Consider the following 20,922-nt stretch of genomic DNA (forward strand, 5'->3'; position numbering starts at 1 on the left):
AGAATAACCCGGTGCAGGTGTGTGTGACTACATAGTCGTGGTTTCACACAAGACCATGAACTCCCACTGCAGGCGGCGGGCCGTACCACGTGACTAGTGGGGCGGGGAGCTCACTATCAGCCCACTAATTAGTTCTCCGTTCAGTCAAAAGTTCTCTATCATTAAAATGTGTGTTCTCATTTTAAATTCGCATATTGGCTACATGTTTATAATACGATTCCGTTATCAAATATTTAGTATCTGCCTTTGTAAATAAAACTAAATTCTACTTACGTTTTGTTTTCGCTTCTCAGTATCTCTTATGCGTGAAGAATTGTTTGTAGTCTCTGTTGATGTTTTGTCTAAAATGATCGTCATCGGCAAATCCACTCAATAAACTGATCTGGGGTCAGAAATAGAATGACACACATTATGACATAATGGAGCGCTAAATTCTGTTCAGTGGCTGTTTAGAACAATGACAGAAGTGCAGCTGAAATGACATTATAGTCTCATATTATAAATCACATTTTAAAATCATTTCCCCCTCTTTACGCTATCATTTTGTTATCAGGCTCAGATTAAAAAATCTAAATAAATAAAGTAAATATAACCTATACATGTAAACTATATATTAATTAATTAGTAATCATTCCACATAGGTACAATTCACTCACTCTGTATTCGTTATAATCCAAAGTCATTTGAACACTCATTAAGGATCAAAATGCAACCTAAACAACAACTATAATAATAAATTCTTAAGAAATTATACAATTTTAACTGAAAATTAGGCTTATTGATCACAATACAATGTTCAACAAAACAAGGCTCATCTTTCTCGGGTGTTTCAGTACCAAGGCTATGCAGTTAGGCAAACACTTTCTTGCATAATATATGCTTATATTATGAAATTGAGCCACTAGACAAACAGAATTAAATGCTCCGTTCATTACCGCTTCAAATGGTTTATTATTTTTTAAAAGTGCAGGATTGTAGCCCCAGGCACAAAGAGCACGAAGTGTGCCCTGGGTCAGCACTAATTTGCTGGGCATGACCGTGTGACATCTTGGGCCTGGAAGTCTGTTTCTAGTTTTATTTAAAGGGTCAAACTGCATGAAGTGTGCCCAGGCCCAGAGCTACTTTGCTGGGCATGACTGTGTGACCTCTTGGGACAGGAAATCTGATTGTAGTATTATTTAAAGGGTCAAACTGCGTGAAGTGTGCCAAGGCCCAGAGCTACTTTGCTGGGCATGACTGTGTGACCTCTTGGGCCTGGAAGTCTGGTTGTAGTATTACTTAAAGGGTCAAACTGTATGGTCTGCCCAGTCCCAGAGCTACTTTGCTGGGCATGACTGTATGACCTCTTGGGCTTGGAAATCTGGTTGTAGTATTATTTAAAGGCACAAAGTGCATGAAGTGTGCCCTAGCCCAGCACTACTTTGCTGGGCACGACTGTGTGACCTCTTGGGCCTGGAGGTCTGGTGATTCCATTATATAAAACGTCAAATGGCCTGAAGTGTGCCCAGGCCCAGAGCTACTTTACTGGGTATGATTCTGTGACCTCTTGGGCTTGGAGGTCTATTTCTAGTTTTGCTTAAAGGGTCAAACTGCGTGAAGTGTGCCAAGGCCCAGCGCTACTTTGCTGGACATGACCGTATGACATCTTGGGCCTGGAAGTCTGTTTCTAGTTTTATTTAAAGGGTCAAACTGCATGGTCTGCCCAGGCCCAGAGCTACTTTGCTGGGCATGACTCTGTGACCTCTTGAGCCTTGAAATGTGGTGCTTTGAATGATTTAAAGAGTGAAACAGTCTGAAGTGTGCCCAGGTTTAAAGCAACCTTGCTGGGCTTGACTGTGTGACCTCTTGGGCCAGGAAGTCTGTTTCTAGTTTTATTTAAAGGGTCAAACTGCTTGAAGTGTGCCCAGGCCCAGAGCTACTTTGCTGGCTATGATTCTGTGACCTCTTGGTTCTGGAAAGATTTACAGAGTGAAACGGTCTGAAGTGTGCTCAGGTTTAAAGCAACCTTGCTGGGCATGACACTTTGAACTCTTGGGCCAGGAAGTCTGTTTCTAGTTTTAATTTAATTAAGATTTAATTAAGAGGCAAAAAGCAAAAGTAAAAATAATGTATATGTAACATGCTGCAACCGTCCCTGATCTGTGCTGAGACCGTCCCCAGGATTGAGGTCAGTTGCAACATCTGACTTCTTCTATTCAACTAAATAAGTGGATGTCATGTGTAATCATTTTTAAATGGCATGACTAATTAGAAGACAGATGTAAGCTTTATATGTAAAGAAGTGGTTGGTCTAGTCCAAAGAGTCTCTGAGTAACTGAGAGAAAAAAGTGTTGCACTCATCTCATTCTACCTGTACATGCAATGACAAGAAATGACGAGAAACACTATTCATTAGGAAAAGTCCTTGAAGTCCACAGGTAAGAGTGCTTATGTTTATTATGATAAGTAAAACTTTTCTTCAAATAAATTGAACCAAATGCACTTTGACCTTTGCTGGGAGGTACGGGAGGATTTTCTGAAGAGCTAAGAGACTTTAAAAGTATTACCTCTGAACTTACATCTGCAAAGTGTTACATCTGAACTTGCAACAAGTTGATCTAATAAAGACATTTTTACAACAAAGTAGGCCTTAAGCCCATTTCACACCAGAAGCAGTGCATCGAGTGTTAAAATGAAAGCTAAACTGGCTAAGTTATAAGTATATAAGTCTATAGACTACTAACGAAATGTCTACAAAGACAGACTGAATTGTCTGAATAAATTTAAAGAGGCAGTATGTTCCAGGTGACTATGTTGTCCTCTACACTCTGTCAGAAACCTTGGCCTCACCATGGAGAAACAATTCCATCTGGAGGACTAAAAGAGAATTTCATTTTGATGGACTATTAATCTAACAATGATTAATACATGTTTAAAAATAGTGTATAAACAGTGTATATAAAAAAGAGGAACTATCAAAACAGTACTTTACTGGAGAAGGTAAAAATTTTAATAAATATAATACTCCTCCGAAACTGCAATGTCTCATTTATATGCACTGTAGTGTAACTGAACTTTAAATTTCAATAAAAATTAATTGAACAGTTGTTCATCTATACAGTGCAGGCTATACAATCTCTAGAGATACTTTGATGGTTATTTGCAACATCTATTCACCTATCCTATCTATACTATAATTCCTTGCTTTTAGTTGATGAGGAACATGCAGTCTATTGGTGAAATATAAGACATGCTGAAAGATAGATAAGCCTCTACTCACATGTTGTTGAGAATTGGTTAATAAGATATTCATAACTTTGAACAGTCAATAGTCTAGAGATGGTCTGTTGAATGTCTAAATGCAGACAATCCAAATAAAGGGTTACCCAGATAGGATCAGTTGTGTAGCTCTTTGGCTGTCCTCCTGATCAAGTATTTAGGTCCATAGACGGTACATTGAGAAAGTGTGTAGGTCTGTAGTGGGCCTGTTAATGTCTGTTGTCTGTTCCATCTCCATCAGTGTGGCAGGAACTGATGCTGAGGTAAAATGGATGATAAATTCTTAATTTCAGGAGGCATGGTGATACTACAACAGCTTGTTTATGTTGTTTGTAGCTTTGGTCCTCTTGGTACAGTAGACCACAGCCACGATGATGTGGTGGAAGATCACGGTGACCAAAGCAAAGAGGGATGTAGGGCAGAGTCTGAGGAGAGACTGTAACAACACTGAGGAGTGAGGGGTGGTGCAGCGCAAAGACAACTCTGAATGTTGAAAATGAAGATGAAATAATCCTTTTACTCATTTAGGAGACAGTTGGCCCTGAGCCATATTGCACACATTATCTCTAGTCATTATTTAAAAGCTATGCTATGTTTAAAAAGTTATACTTTTTATGGGCATTTTTAAACATACAAGCCCACTGATATATGTTTTATATTGTACATTGAGCCTGATGTATCTGTTTTGAGCTCCTTTATGATTGCATAAGTACAGCCCGCCATCCTCCTCAGTCAGGTGTGATATGAGTAGAGAGAGATTTCTTAGAGAGTGTGCAGTACAGGTGAATTCTGTTTCTGTACTGTTCACTCTCACTCCACCTGTTTCTGGTTGAACTGTGCCTGGCACAGTGTAACCTCTCAGGTCTGGCGTGTGGGTCAGTGCAGGAGCAGGGCAGCAGGACCGAGTCAGGAGCAGGGCTGCAGGACCGAGTAAGCAGTGACGTTCTCCATCTCAACGTTCCCTGCCAGACTGCAGACTGAACCACCACAGACACCCTCCATAAGCTCATGTAGACCCAACAGGAGGCCGTGCTAGTTTGGGGTATGTTTTCGATTTCAATTAAAAAGCAAAATGACACCACCTAAATGCTTTGACCCAGATGCTTCATCTGGAGTGATTTTCTGCAGTGATCCCTACACTCTCAGAATGGAGAAGTGAGAGAAGCTTGTTCAGAGAGAGTTTTATGTATTACGTGTGTTAACGGCTCAAGTAAGTTCATAGCTGCAGTTTTAATCTAAAATTAAAATTGTCATCTACTACCTCAGTGCTGACTGCTTGCAACCCTGACGGCATTCATTACAACAAATGGTGCATTTGAGTAACATCTGCTTATAGTACTGCTCTAAACACAGTTTAACACAGAAGGTCTGGAACAGTCAAAAGTTGTGGGTTCAGTCTAATGATGACAGTATCACTGTGCTTGATAGAGATTTAATGGTGAGTACGGTGTCTTTATATTCTCTCCTTTTAAGATAACACCTTTACACTCCCCCATCCCCTTCAGTCAGGTGTGATATGAGGAGAGAGAGATTTCCTGGAGAGTGAGCAGTACCCAGCTGAACTCTGTTTCTGTACTGTTCACTTTCACTGGAGATCATGTCCCATGTGTTTCTCTTAGTGTTGTGTTTCTTCAAGGTGAAACTCAGATTTTGTGTGTAGGTCAGTGCAGGAACAGGGCAGCAGTACTGAATCTCCTGTGTAAGCAATGATATATTTGATCTCCCTTGTGCTGTCCAGTGTGTAGCCTGCAGAAACACATTAATTTATGCAACTAATGAGAGAGTTTTGCTTTAACCACAGTAGTACATAAACACATCATTGACTAATTTAGGTTCAGTTTCAATGTACAGCATTATATTGTTAGGAGTATTTAAAGTGGCACTCTGCTGTTTTATGTTATTGCATGACTCTGTTGGGAAACTGACTCCAATTTGTAGAATTAGGACAAGCCTATGTACAAAATATCCCTGATAAACATAATTAAATACCAGCAAGATTACCAATAGATTTGATGGCAGTTGGTTAACTGAACCAAATAATTCTAATGTATTCTCATAAACCAGATTGCATCATGTATTTTTAAAGTTTAGCTCATTTTGGACGGCTTAACACACTACTTAAAGTGATGCATCACAGTCACATGTAATCAGCTCTTGCCAAATTCTATTGTCAAAGTCTATCTATCTATCTATCTATCTATCTATCTATCTATCTATCTATCTATCTATCTATCTATCTATCTATCTATCTATCTATCTATCTATCTATCTATCTATCTATCTATCTATCGTTTCACTGACAGTGTTGCCATCCTGTACCTTGTGTACATGGTGTCCTTTTTATTAGCATCTTTCATATTATTTTAATGTTTTTTTTCTTTGTTGCTACTATATATTTGTGCAAAGCACTTTGAATTGCTATTGTGGATGAAAGGTGCTGTACCAAATTACATTGTCTTGCTTTTCATAAGTGATGTGTGTTTGACCAAAGGGGAAGTGTTATCTAGATACTTCTAAATACATTCATTCTGGAAACTTGAAGCACTTGTGCACTTGAAGATTCTTGGGAAGCAGCTGCAAGGTACTGTAGTTAAAGATGTCGAGTGGATATCTATAGAAAAATATACAACTTCTTAAGCACTTTGCTTACACAGCTTATGAAGGGTCGCTGTCTGAAATTTCTCTGTATATATATATATATATATATATATATATATATATATATATATATATATATATATATATATATATATATATATATGTGTGTGTGTGTGTGTGTGTGTGTGTGTATAATCAATAATAAACTAACAAACAGGCATGCCCTTAAAGACAGGTAAATGACCCGTTGAATAATAATAATAATAATAATAATAATAATAATAATAATAATAATAATAATAATAATAATAATAACTGGTACTGTAGCCTGCTCTAGATGTGCTTCATAAAACCTTATTAACAAAGACAATATAATAACTAAAATAAAAGGATCCGTTTTTATCACCTATTCCTCCTCATGCATTACTCCAGGAGTGGTCTATTTTATCTTTTGCAAGAGATGTATTCATCTGTATATTGGAGGAACCAAGAGAATGTTTGCTGATTGTTTTGTTGAACACCTTTGGACCATCAGAATTAAGAATTTGTCATTTCCAGTGGCAAGACATTTTAATGCTAATGGAATTTGCAATAATTTAGGTAATTTGATGAAAAACATCCCACCTACACTTTCAGAGATTTAGAAACCCATGAAACAGTGTCATGTCTTATAGCCTAAACTAATTCTACAGTCATACCTATGGAGCAGGTATACATATAGACTGGTAACTCAGTACACAGTCTAAACTCATTTTAGTGCCTCACCTCTATAAAGGTGTAATGTGTCATTTTAAGCAGGTAAAAATAGAAACCACACTCATCTGGCTTTTGCTCTTTATTTTTAAAACAGAAATAAATTCTCACAGTGAAGTAATGGCTACAGTCAACAATAAAGCACTTGACATAAAATGATATGCACATTTATGTAACGACGGAGGCTAGGCAGGACGCACGAATGAGCCGACAAAAGTTACGTTTATTAACACCAGACAACAGACAATGTAGCACATAGGCTAATACATGGTCAATCAATAACAACATACACTACTAAACATGAGAGTTATACTCACGCACAGAAATGACACAAATTACTCACGCACAGTGATGACACAAAATGAGGAGCAGGTGTGAAACACAGGGCGACACACACAGAAAAAGACGTCTGGGAGGAGGGGCCGTACCGTGAACATTTACACATCATTTTTTATTTCATTAAAGCCAAAAGCACTACTACTAATAAATTACATGCAAAAAAGCTAATAATTCACAGAAGTATTCAAATCATCTTTCAGCAGATTAACCCCTAATGAGGCATTTACAGTGAAGAAACAAATAAAATACTTGCTATTTACTGGCTACCATATATGTTTTTGTATGTTTATTTTTTGTCCATTTGCTTGATTGCATTTGTTTGTGTGTGTTTGTGTGTGTGTGTGTGTGTGTGTGTGTGTGTGTGTGTGTGTGAGAGTGTGTGCTTAATTTGAATTTAATTTGATGCTGGCATATTCTGTTTAATCTGCATTATCCATTGGAGTGGATGCTGGTTTGGTTTTCTGACTGTGTATTACAGTGGAGTAAGTGATATCATCCTGTAGGAATAACACATTAACAATTGTTACATAACACACATGTTTACAAAACACACATTCAGTATGATGCACACCTGTTCTTGTGCTGTTTTGCATTTCGCTTTTCGATTTACAGTTGCGTATAGGACACTCGAATCTTCCTGTAGAAACACAGAAATGGAAAATTAGCAAACTTGTGTGAACACTAAAGTACACTTTCACAAAAATACTGTATATAGGAGTCTATACATGCACACAAATGCACAATTCAAATGCACCAATAACCTTTATGCACCTATGACCATCATGCAAAGGGCAACAACAATATGCTATATGTGGTGTGAAATCACTGGTACATGTCCAGAAGACCCGTTTTCATATGAATGCAGTGATAAGAGCTGTGCTCCATAAGGACAGAGGTGAAGTGAAACACATGTAGAATTTAATGGTAAATAATCCTTGTCTAAAGAGGGACAATATAACCCGCCTTAATACCTACAGGTCAGAAGCTTTAACATCAGTAGTCAAGAAATGCTTTGAGAAGCTGGTTCTGTTTTACGTCAAGTCCATCACTCCCACCTCCTTGGACTGATATAGTTTTACAGAGCAATCTACACTATGCCCAGTCACAATCAACACTATGTCTGTACTCATCTGGACCTTCTAGGATCCTATGACAGAGTCATGTTTGTAGACTTCAGCTCAGCTTTCAACACAACTGAGAGTGGAACCCTACGTCTGTCAGGGCATTTTCAACTACCTGTGAGATAGAAGGTAGCTTGTGTGCCTGGAACCTTATCTGTCAGAGCCCCTATCCATCAGCACTGGGGTTCCTCAAGGCTGGACACTCTCAGTCCTCCTCTTCTCCTGCTACACCAACAAGTGCATCTCCAGCTATCATCAAGCAAATGACCCTAACAGGACTCGTTAGCAACACTGACTGCTAGTGGAGTCAAGTGGCTCGTCTGGCTTTGTGGTGCACTGAAAACAACTTGGAGGTCAACATGCAAAAAGCAGTAGAGATGAATGATACATTTCTGAAATAAGACATCTGTCCATCTCCCTTTGTAACTCAGTACAGTAAGTGATGTGGAGTCTGAGCTTCCTACACACCACCATCTCCACTGATTTCAAACTGGAGATCACAACAGCCATCATCAAAAACATTCATCAAGAGCTGCTTTGTATCAAAAACTCACCATGGACCCCACACACTATCTGTATAAAACCCTCTGCTCAGGTATTTGTTACTGCTTCAACAAAACCTGAACTTCACAACCTGTTTCCCAAAGATGGTTTTCCTTATAAAAAAAAATAAATAAATTTAAAAAGTGCTGTACGTGATGTATGTGATCCGTTATTTGAACGGTATTGTACTAATTGTGTTGTATCATCTGAACCCCCCCCCCCCCCACTATTCAGATACAAAATAGCACTCACTTGAACAGGTGAACAAAGAACAGCAGAACAATCCTGTAAAAACACACACACACACACACACACACACCATGGAAGATTTGACCTTGAAGGACGTGTGCCAGTAATGATGCGGAGGTTGTTTTTCTTATGTTACAGTGGATGGTATGTGAGCATTCACCTGTGTCTCCTGCTCTCTCTTCTCTTCTGTTTGCCCCTTTCTTAGCCTCGTTTGTCCATGTCTCTGGACTACATTAGAAAACCAGACAGTGTGACCCACAACTTGTATGCATGCATGTGTGTGTGTGTGTGTGTGTGTGTGTGTGTGTGTGTGTGTGTGTGTGTGTGTGTGTGTACCTTTGTATCTCCAGCACAAGACCCCCACGAGACCCAGCAGCAGGAGGAGGACAGCTCCCACAGCAGTAGTCATGAGAATATATAATAGATCACCAGCAGGGTTTTGGACATCTGAAGGCAAACGTTATGCAAATGTTATGTGTATTTCTGTGCGTATTAGTGTTTGTGTTTTTACACAGCATGCATTTTAATTGCTTTTTAAGATATTAGGAGACCATGTGGATATGCAGTAAATGCATGTTACCGTCAGTCAGAGTCTTTGCACTGTCAGTAGTGGAAGCGTCAGCTGGAGCCTTTGCACTTGTTTTGCCATCAAATCTTGATGTAAATTCTGTTGTTGAGATCCCTGGAGAGGAACATGTGTTTGTTAACATAAGATGGTGTACTGCTTTAGTACTACTTGTGTTTGCAAGTTTGGCTACAGTACTGACCCATTATAAATGTGTATAGGAACATTCAGGATGGTTTACATTCGTGACACTAGTAGACGTGATTGTACCTGAGGGGGGGGGGCAGGTGAACAAGCTCATCAGCGCATGTTTAAAAGTTTATTTAAAAACTAATTTTTATAATGAAGTGTTGACTTTCCAAGTAATGGTGTTATATTATAGAGTTAGCACTAATGCAATGGAATTATCCCTCTTGAGCATTGTGATACGGCCACAAAACAAATCAAATTATGTCAAAATAAAATTCCCAATGAAGTATTAGAAGTATTTAAAATATATATTTTAAATTTGTTTTGTATGTTGACCAAAAAGCTGTCAATGTGGTTGTATAGCCTGTAATTAGACTTCTGTGGTTGGGAAATACAGTTTTGCACTATCACTTTATTGACTGTCATAGTCAGGACACATGAAGAAAAATGCAATTTTCAGGTAAAACATGTCTTTGGACAATTGGAAATACATCTAATATTGGGTGAGATGAGTCAAAAACAGATCACTTCTGTCATTTTGTTATAAAGCCTTTAGTCAAACTAGTGTGACTGAGAAATAGTTTGATGCTGGTACTTCCTTAGGACACATGATTTTGGACTTGAAAGTTAATAAAACATAACAATTTTGAGGTAAAACATATGTATTTGGACAACTGGGAGCACATCTAGTACAAGATGCTAAGTCAAAAACAGTGGATATCTGTCATTTTGTGAAGTAATACATTTTACATCAAATTTGTATTTTTCATAAATGTTGACATGTGCTGACTATGATATCAAAATGCCAGTGCAAAACAGTGTTTCCCCAACCACAGTAGTTTGAGGTTTCAGTTCACACAGTTCCTACTTACTGTTTGTGGATGGTCATAGTTAGGACGCATAACTCTTTAAGAAAAATGTCATTATGAGGTAAAATAGATAAAAAAGTTATTTGGACAACGGAACACATCTAGTACTAAGCAATGAATCAAAAACATGACATTTCTGTCACTTTGGGTGTATAAGATGTAGTGTGGCTGGGAAACAATTTTACACTGGCAGTTTATTGATACTGTCATAGTCCAACTATACACTTTAGAAATAACATGAAAGACAAAATGAGGGTCAGTGACATTATGGATTGTTTCCAGAAGATTAAGTCATAATATAAATCCCAGTCAAGTATTTTTAAAGTACAAGACCACTTTAACCACAAATACACCCCTATAAAAATGGATGAAATGTATATTTACCCTGGACTTGTTTTAGCTGTCCTTTTCCAAACAAACACCTACCAAGTGTAACGTCGACCGAACTCCAAGCACACTACAACACCCAACATGCCATTCGTCGCAAGGTCAAGGACTCATCCAATCATACACATTAATTCAGATCCTCATCACCAGAATATTGACAGCACCTGTTTTCTACTTCCCACCTCTTTAGACCTCACCAGCATTCTGAGGTATTGCCACTAGTTTCGACTGTGCATACCGAGCGTTATTTCCTTGATTGCTTTCCCGTGTTTCGACTGTGTTTTTTGCTCTCCAGACTACTGATTTTTTCCTACCCCGTTTGTATAGTTTGCTTGGTTTGTTATTGCTCTTTGGTTGTTGGACTCGGACTGTTTACCTGTATGATTTGGATTACCCCTGCCTTGCCTTTCCTTGTTTTGACCCTGGCCTGTTCACCCATCACAAAGTTGGAACAAAATAAATTTCTCTCTACATCCGCGAGCATCTGGCCTTACCTGTCCCATCACACCAAGCCACATCAGTGAGAAAACACTACCCAAGTGACCTGTAGCATTCATACTATGTCCAGTATATCAGCCTTTGATGGTCTAAGAGTGCTCTTTAGGTGTAACAGGTGCTACAGGTATAATGTAACACTAGTTTGCTAAAGTTCAGTTTATTTATGAGATTATCAATGCACTAAGAATATGGACCTAAGTTACTTACCTTTAAAAGTGAGTTTGATGTATAGTTGTTCATATTCCTTATGCATACAATCGTAATCTCCCTCATCTTCATCTGTCAGGTGTGATATGAGTAGAGAGAGATTTCCTGGAGCGTGAGCAGTACCTAGCTGAACTCTGTTTCTGTACTGTTCACTCTCACTGGAGATCACATCCCATGTTTTTCTTTTTGGGTGGTATTTCTTCCAGGTGAAACTCTCAGGTTTGGCAAGCAAATCTATGCAGCTGCAGGGTAGCAGTACTGAGTCTCCTGTGTGTGCAGTGATGTGTTTTGTCTCCCTGTTGTGTTCCAATACGCAACCTGTAGAAACACACCTTACTGTCAGACTCCACCACATTTGCTTGTTAGATTAATAAATATTTACATTAATATGATATGATTTTTAGCATTGTTCTAATGACATTCACTATCCTTATAACAATGATAGTTATAACTGAGTAATTTGGTTGCTCCATTTAGGCAACAATTTGAGCTTTGTTTGTTAATGCAGTTCACTTCATATAGGATACTGTAAGGGTTGGCACCAGGCCAAGGCCCCTCCGGCCACCAGAGGGAGGCCTCAAGTCAACCACACCACTAATCAGGTTTAACACCCAACAGTTGGGTTAGACCTAATAAAAGCCCGATGACCCAGTCATTCAGAGCTGGTTGTTTGAGCCAAGCTCTTAGCTGGTAACTTCAGGTATTGAGATCCGTGAGCCTTCCTGCTACACCTCACTTCTTATCTGTGAGGGTGTTTGTGTTTTTACACCTCCCCTCTCCAGTTTTCCCTCTCGAGTCTGTCTCTCTCCCAAGGCTTCCCTTACCCATTCAAGTTGTTCCCTGTTTTCTGGTCTTGTTTGGGAAATTTTAGTTTGGTTTTCCTCAGTGCATCGGGCTTGCCATATCTTCCCGTTACGTCCTTTGTTCTCCCTTTTTCCATGCTTGGCATTGTGTTTAGTTTTTTTCCTTTTGTTTTACCTGATTCAAGACCTAACTGTTTTGGACAGGGGCCATCTTTGTTAGAGCGTGGCTGCTCACCCAATAGGCTATTGGTGTTATCACTTAGCTGAGCTGGGTTCAAGCCTGCCTTACATATATGTTCTTGAACTGTTTTACAGATCATCTTTCCTACAAAGGGCCATACTGATAGATACTTTGTTTCCCAGCATTCATACGTGACTCTACACTGGATCCTACTTTTCAAAGCCCTATTAATATGATCAGTTAATTATTCATGTTGTGTTTATGACCTGATTATATATAATCTTGCATTCAGAATGTGATTGTGTTTATTTTTGAGGGGGTGTGATGTTTGGTTGTTAGATTGTAGATTGTGTTGTGGTATTTTTTCATGGTGCTTTTATTACCCAGTTTGATTTTTTTTTTTTTTTAAACTACCCTTCAGGAATTTCTACTCAAGCTTACTGTGGCCTGCACAGTGTTGTATTACCAAAGCTTGAAGAGCTGAAGACAGACCTGGTAGCTGTGAAAGAAACACACCACCTAAAGGAGGCAGGTTATGGTGCGACTCATGAAGACATTGAAGACCCATATGAGGATGTCACCACAGATGCTTCAACAGATGATGAATTCTAGACTAGATCCTGTCCACTGCATTTGCCACATTAATTTCAAATCTGTATGCCTATATAATACATGTAATGACGTTTTTATCCTTGTCTCTTTGTAGCTAGGTTGTTTGGTTGGGTGTTCTTTATAGGCTATAAGAAAATTAAAAAATGTATGCTAACCTTATTTCTTTTCAGCAGTAATTAACCTTTGTGAAGATGTGATCAAAACGTTGTGTTATAAAACACATATTGGAATAGCCCCTGTAAAACCATGTGCAGGTTATTTTGGGGCTACAATCCTGCACTTTTTAAAAATATATTTTTAAAAAATAATAAACCATTTGAATCAGTAATGAATGGAGCATTTAATTCTGTTTGTCTAGTTTCTCAATTTCATAATATAAGCATATATTATGCAAGAAAGTGTTTGCATAACTGCGTAGCCTTAGTACTGAAACACCAGAGTAAAGATAAGCCGTTTTGTTGAACATTGTACTGTGATTAATAAGCCTAATTTTCAGTTAAAATTGTATAATTTCTTAAGAATTTATTATTATAGTTGTTGTTTAGGTTGCATTTTGATCCTTAATGAGTGTTCAAATGACTTTGGATTATAACGAATACAGAGTGAGTGAATTGTACCTATGTGGAATGATTACTAATTAATTAATATATAGTTTACATGTATAGGTTATATTTACTTTATTTATTTAGATTTTTTAATCTGAGCCTGATAACAAAATGATGGCATAAAGAGGGGGAAATGATTTTAAAATGTGATAGTGTGATTTCTGATATGAGACTATAATGTCATTTCAGCTGCACTTTTTTCATTGTTCTAAACAACCACTGAACAGAATTTAGCGCTCGATTATGTCAGAATTTGTGTCATTCTATTTCTGACCCCAGATCAGTTTACTGAGTGGATTTGCCGATGACGATCATTTTAGACAAAACATCAACGGAGACTACAAACAATTCTTCACGCATAAGAGGTACTGAGGAACGAAAACAAAACGTAAGTAGAATTTAGTTTTATCTACAAAGGCAGATACTAAATATTTGAAAAAGGAATCGTATTATAAACATGTAGCCAATATGCGAATTTAAAATGAGAACACACATTTTAATGATAGAGAACTTTTGACTGAACGGAGAACTAATTAGTGGGCTGATAGTGAGCTCCCCGCCCCACTAGTCACGTGGTACGGCCCGCCGCCTGCAGTGGGAGTTCATGGTCTTGTGTGAAACCACGACTATGTAGTCACACACACCTGCACCGGGTTATTCTCCTAATGTCTGTGTGTGTTTAAACCCCGGTTGGTGTGTGTATCCCTGTCGGTCTGTGTTCTCGCTAATGTTCACGTACGTGGTACACTTTATGTTTGTGTGTTCAACGTTGCTCATGTTCATCTTGCCTGTTTCGTGTGAGCGCCACTGTGTTCGTTATTCGTGTTCTTCTAATAAACATCTGTCTACGTCAAGGGAGTTTGTGGGACCTGCGGCACTCGGGCCGTCTCAGCTGTTTAATTTAACGGACCACACAAATATTTTAAAATGCGAAATAAGTGAGTAGAGAATGAACTAACAAAAGGAAACCTTGATAAATAAAAGGGGACGTAGCTGAAAATATTCGGGTAACCGAACTCCATTAGATGAAATACGTTGACTGAGACAAGGGAAAGTGACTTATGGGCTTGTTTTAGAAAAACCTCTGTAAGACCACGAGTGTGGCCATTATGCACTGTCGCACAACAGACAACCTTTGTTTCACATTTATTAACATTTGTAGAAGAAATTGAGCTACGGGTGGCCATTTGTTCGGTTACATAATAACTGTATATAAATATATAAAGTCTACAGGCTTTGATTTCTCATTTCCATATAGAGATATGAAACTGGGGTACAAAGGTAATCCTGTGCACAAATGCATGTAAAATAAGCCTTGTTTTGTAGAAAACTGTGTTGTAATCAAAGCCTAATTTTCATTTCAAATTTAATTACTTCTTAGGACTAAATCTTTAATTCTTAAAAATTAAAGGTTTTTTTTAAATATCCAAAAACACATGCAAACTGTTTCAACTTTTTAAAAGAAACTAAACAGCTTTATTATCATTCAGTGCAGTAGAGCTTTCTTCTGCCCTTTCTAGATGCCAAGGGACAACTTCATTATTAATATTATTACCAGAAGCCAGAAGAGTCATAGAGACCCTGCTCCCATTGCTTGGTTTAAGCAACATTACTGTGCCAATCTGGGAGAAAGTGTAAGTGTCTACATCTTTTTTACTGCATCCACGGTTTTATTTATTTTGCCTTCACATTTTCCTGACTTGTACAGATGGCAATCCAAAATATGCTGTCCATTAGTGGAGTTTCCACTGCCCAGGTGGGGTCAATGGATGATTCATTTCCTTTACAATTCATCACTGATTATTTCTCATTTCTCACTCAAGAAACAGGAGGACTGTAAGGAGGTTCGTACCATCCGGAGCATAACTGCTGAACACATTATGATCATAGAGTCAACGGGAGAGATTTGCTCTTTGGACCACAGTGTACATGTAGAAGGTGCAGATGTACTTTCTTGCATAAATCTAGCTTTACATTAAGAACACACAGTAGGACATGATGTTTGCTCACTTTAAATATGTTCCTGTACTTTGTTATGTAATTGCATTTTTATTGATTTTTTGGGGAAAAAAACAACATCTGTAGATGTAAGAGAGGATCTGGGTGGAGTAGGGGAATCTATTACAGAGGCAGTCAAAGTGGAGAACACCCCAGCTGGTGAGTAGCATCAAAGCACCACATCAATAATCAGAGTTTACATACATCCACTCCATGGACACCAGTTTAAAAATTCTACTTTTATTTCAAATATAAAGGCTCAGAATGCAAGAAGTTGAAGAGAGTACGCATCTTCTTCAGACGAGCATGGCAGGCTATAAAAAGCACCTTGTCCTGTGCCAAGCGCTCCAACAAAATTAGCCCTACTCTTTAACTTTTCCCAGGTCTTTTTACCAATTTATTTTGTATTTCTTTTTTCCCTTCATTTTCCCCAACCTGTCTTTTCATTTTCTGAACATCTTTTGACTTTTTGATTTATTTCTGATTAATAAATTTTACTTCATGCAAATATTTTTGTTTGTTTGCATTCTGGACCTTTTAATCATATTTTCATTCTAAAACCAGCCAGGTTATGATTCTAATTCAGCCAAATAAATCTTGAATGATTCAACTCACTTTAATAACATTTTTAGATTATCACATATATGTACAGTTTCATGTCACTCAGCATTAAGAGAAAATTTCACACTCACCTTTAGTGAGAGGAAGTACAGTAAAGAGAAAACACAAACTGAGCATCCTTGTCTCTATGAAAACACCACTGACTTCCCAGCACACACTGACAACTCTACACCAAGATCTCCACTACCACTGTGGACACACACTGAATCCAGAACTCTCACAGCATTACTTCAGTACTCCAGACCCTAATGTCCACCCAGCAGAGAGGAACTGGGAACAAATGAACTTGGCCAGAGCTCTTATGTTTCTTTTCAAGTTCACATCACCAGCTTTACAGAGACATACAAAACCACACACAGTGCCATCATGTCCTTTGACCTGTGAGGACTCTGGTTGTTTCTTCCTTTGTGATGTATCCCACAACCCCACACTGACCATGATGCTGCATCTGTGAAACCATATAGGAGACACACATGCTCATTATAAAGCAAAGGGGGTGGAGTCTGATGTAGAGGAGAGAAACAAACAGATATATTATCCCCTCACTCTTATTCTCAAACTCCTCTTTCTAAGTTTATAGTTTTAAAATGCAGTTTATAGAGTTAATCACCTCAAAGCTTGCGCATATACACATTTTTGCATTACTTTTTCATGGCTTGATATATTTTATGTTTGCACTACCTTATGATGTCCTGTGTACTTAATATTTTATTCATTGCATCAAATTTGTTTTATTGGCAAATATATGTTGAACTATTATGCACTGTCACTACAGAATGCTGTCTGCTTTATGTCTCCAGAGACTATAAGCATGCAAACACACACACACACACACACACACACACATACCCACACCCACACACACATATACACACATTCAAGAATTTCTAGATAGTGAGAGGACCTGCTTTTTGTTTGCTTTTTCAGCTTCCACATCACAATAATTTGTTGTGGACCATTGCTTATGCAGAAAAGTTCTTTAAGATTTTTTGTGAGTAATATGCATTTCTGGATTTACTGAATGAGTCAAAAACAAACAACAAAAACCTGCATTACTCACAATAAGAAGCTATTTGAACTTTGATAAACTCTATCAATCAGCCTTTGAACATGGACATGGTTTGGGTAGTACATGAGCAGTCCCTTTTCTCAGTGAAGTACTGACATCTCTCCTCACAGTACACAATATTACCCAAATTATCAGTAACCATACCAGTCCTACTCATACTAAACCTGTTTTGTACTAAATTAAATTCAAACTGGACCTGCCATTGAGAACACACTGGAGCCTAGTCCTAGTTTTAGTTTGTGTTTAAAACATCATGCTTTATCCCAATTTCACATTAAAATAGACCCAGCAGTCAGAGTTGTGCTGTTTTGATTAATAAACTACACTTTACCGAATAAATGTAGTATTTTGTACTATTTCTAGCTAGAAACCACTGATAAGCCTGTCATGGCATAAGACAAGAAATAGACTAGAAGGAAACTGAGCTTGTGTGTGACCACAGCTCAGCTGCAGAGGTGTCGAAGCAGCACGGTTGTCACTTCTGGTCTAAAATGGGCTTTAGATTCTGATCTGGTATCCACTGCCCACTGGTTGGAACTGTGAGAAATGAAACCACAGCAGACGTCAGACATCCTGAGCTCTCAGACCAGAACAGTCTCCTCCTTCTTCTGGGGGGTTCATAAGGTGTTTTGAGAGCAAAATGTTTACTGATTTTAAAAACTGCACATATTCACATTAAGATGCCATACACATATCAAATACTTTTCTACCACAATTTAGTCCACAAACCATATTTTTCTCACACCACTAATAGATTAAGAACACTGCTGTAAAAGTGGAGCCTGTATGTTATATCTGATGTATTCACTGAGCTGAGTTATTTCATGACACAAGTATTTACATGAAAGTAGGGTCATACACTGACCATGACTGCAAACATTAGCATTAGGGTATTTATACAGCAGGAGACAAACAGGGAATATCTGGGAACAATTACTGGGAGGGGTAAGAGACAAAACTCACATGAGACACGTCAGAGCAGAGCAGGGGAGGAGCTACAAATGAAAACATACAAAAGCACATGGAGACAAAGACGTACTAAAGCAATAACATGTAATTGTCTTCTACTCTTTACTACAGTGTAGCCTATAGAAACGTATACCAGAAAATATAGGACAATTATATTTTAACTATATTAAAAAGTACACAGACTTCATAAGATGGAATCATAAGATATGCAGAAATATTTAATAATTATTTGTTAAGCAAAACATTTTTCCAATTCTACCCAAAAAAAGTCAGCTTGCTTAAATAACATTTTTATATTAACAAATAAATATACAATTTAATGCAATTCAGCATTAAAAGAGAATTTGACACTTACCTTCAGTGAAGAGAAGACACAAACTCAGCAGCATTGTCACTATGGAAACACCACTGAGCTCCCAGCACACACTGACAACTCTACACCCAGAACTCCACTACCACTGTGGACACACACTGACTCCAGAGATCAGTCCAGAACTCTCTCTGCAGTACTTCACTGAAGTCCACAAGGATGTCACTACAGTAATGTGGTGTCTTGTGAGTCCTGAGTACACCTGAGGTCTGTTTTTTCATTGTGTAGTTTCACAGAGCCCACAGGGCCCCTGGTGCCTCTGTGAACTAGACATGCATGTTGTGGTTTCAGTGTGGGGGTGTCTGTGGGGGAAGAAAGAGGAGGCTTGAGAAACCACCAGAAGGCTGAAAAAGCCTCCTTGTTGACAACTTACCGTTAAAGCAGCCATGTAACACAACCAGTCTACTGATGGACAAAATCTGCATACGCTACTTATAGTGTAGCCATGACACTTTATAAACATAAAATACATAAATACAGCAAACATCACACAGTATAAATACATAAAATCAGCAACAGAGTGTAAATATAAAGTGTAAATATAAAGTGTAATAAAGTGTAAATATTTGTATTATTCTATTTATTATGTATTTGAAAGATATTTGACAAGCCAGTTAAACAGAGCCTGGGTGATCATTTATGATTAGACTCTGCCTTTGCTATACACTTAATACTAAAAATTGCTGGTTAAAACCACAAGGACCAAAACCACAACTAACAGCTCGCTCAGATCACGTGTTTCTTTTTAAAAAACAGCTCAGCTAGCACAGAGGTTCTAAATCCAGTCATTGTGGCTCCCAGAAACATCATTATTTCCCATGTTCCTGTGCCTCTAGCATTTTTTCCTGGAGAACATGATACTACTGACTGTATGTGAATCACCCAAGCATGTAGCATTTCCTTTACAGCCTCATACACCTTCACTTGGGCCCAATCACATTTCACCCCTTGACCCTACCACTTAGCCCTGGCCCTCCATATGTGGTGTTCATGAGTAGGGGTTGGGTGTCTGATAGAGGGCTAGGGTGCACTGTTAGTGCTAAATGGCCCTCCAAACTGAGGGATTCAGAGTCTCACTCAAAATTGAGTGTTATGAGAAATTTCTCAGAATTCTTTGTGAATCATTGATAAATGGATGCAGAAGCAAGGGGGAAGATTTCAACCACTAGCCTTTGTAACTCAGTCCCAAGGGGCAAGATGACACTTGAAAACAAGGAGTAGGAGGAAAAATGAGAGGGGATTGGGCCTTGGTAAAAATCTAAGCACTAAATCTAAGAATAAAATGATTTAAAACATATTACATTTAATATGCATGGTTTTACCTAATCCTAGAGATTTATAATAAAGTTATCTGTTACAGGACAAGGGGATTTTCAGATCCAGTACAGACATTAAATCCTATAAGATCAAATACATTTGAAAAAAAGAACTAAAATTCTTACTCTCTAATTCACCATCTTAAAAAAATGAGATCCCCTCTAAAATCCTCAATGTCAGACCTAGATACCATACATCGTACATTCTTTAAATTGAGAACAGCATTTTGAAGTCTGATTTCTGACTCAGTCACTGCTCAAATGGTCAAACCAGAACTGTATACATATTTTTACAATTATGGCCCCTCCACTTACTGGCTTAGTAGCAGTGTTACTGTGATTCTTATTACTTTATCTGACACCAAACCAGAGGTGATAAATCTGATTTTGAACGCTGACAGACTCAGAAGGGCCTGGATGTTGCACCAACTGCTGTGATCAGATCATCATAGTGAATCAACATACAAGACAACACACCGGGAATGCACACCTTGGGACAAGAACAGGACCTCTAGAAAGTTGGACTAGACATTAATTGCTTATTTTTTAATTTGTTACATTTATTTTTCTTTTTAAATTGTTATTATTGTGGTGACCATTGTTGAGCAGAGGAGGATGGGCCCTCCTTTTGAGTCTTGCTTCCTCTCAAAGTTTCTTCCTCTTATTTCTTCCTCTAGGGAGATTTGTCTAGAACTGTTGCCCTTGGCTTGCTCCCTGAGAGCTTGGACTTGATCATTTGTAAAGCTGTTTTGTGACAACATCTGTTGTAAAAAGCGTTATATAAATACACTTTGATTTGAAA

At 38.2% G+C, this 20,922-nt stretch overlaps 1 protein-coding gene across 3 annotated transcripts in view; it reads left to right on the forward strand.

The window, feature by feature from the left end:
- LOC145659978 (uncharacterized) overlaps window positions 1–16,267 on the forward strand; it is a 134,919-nt gene extending 118,652 nt beyond the window's left edge. Inside the window, exons 1-5 of one of the 3 annotated variants that reach the window (XM_081723897.1) lie at window positions 14,079–14,165; window positions 15,298–15,411; window positions 15,601–15,715; window positions 15,863–15,934; window positions 16,033–16,267. In XM_081723897.1, coding sequence (XP_081580023.1) covers window positions 14,082–14,165; window positions 15,298–15,411; window positions 15,601–15,715; window positions 15,863–15,934; window positions 16,033–16,148 — 501 coding nt within the window. In that variant the 5' untranslated portion in view covers window positions 14,079–14,081 and the 3' untranslated portion in view covers window positions 16,149–16,267. Of the gene's footprint in view, window positions 1–14,078; window positions 14,166–15,297; window positions 15,412–15,600; window positions 15,716–15,862; window positions 15,935–16,032 lie in introns of those variants that run through there. The other 2 variants (XM_081723896.1, XM_081723903.1) reach the window with 2 other exon arrangements.
- Window positions 16,268–20,922: the final 4,655 nt, after the last annotated feature.

Source organism: Electrophorus electricus, chromosome 2 (assembly GCF_041902795.1).
Source record: "Electrophorus electricus isolate QZ-2024a chromosome 2, ASM4190279v1, whole genome shotgun sequence".
NCBI lineage: Eukaryota > Metazoa > Chordata > Actinopteri > Gymnotiformes > Gymnotidae > Electrophorus > Electrophorus electricus.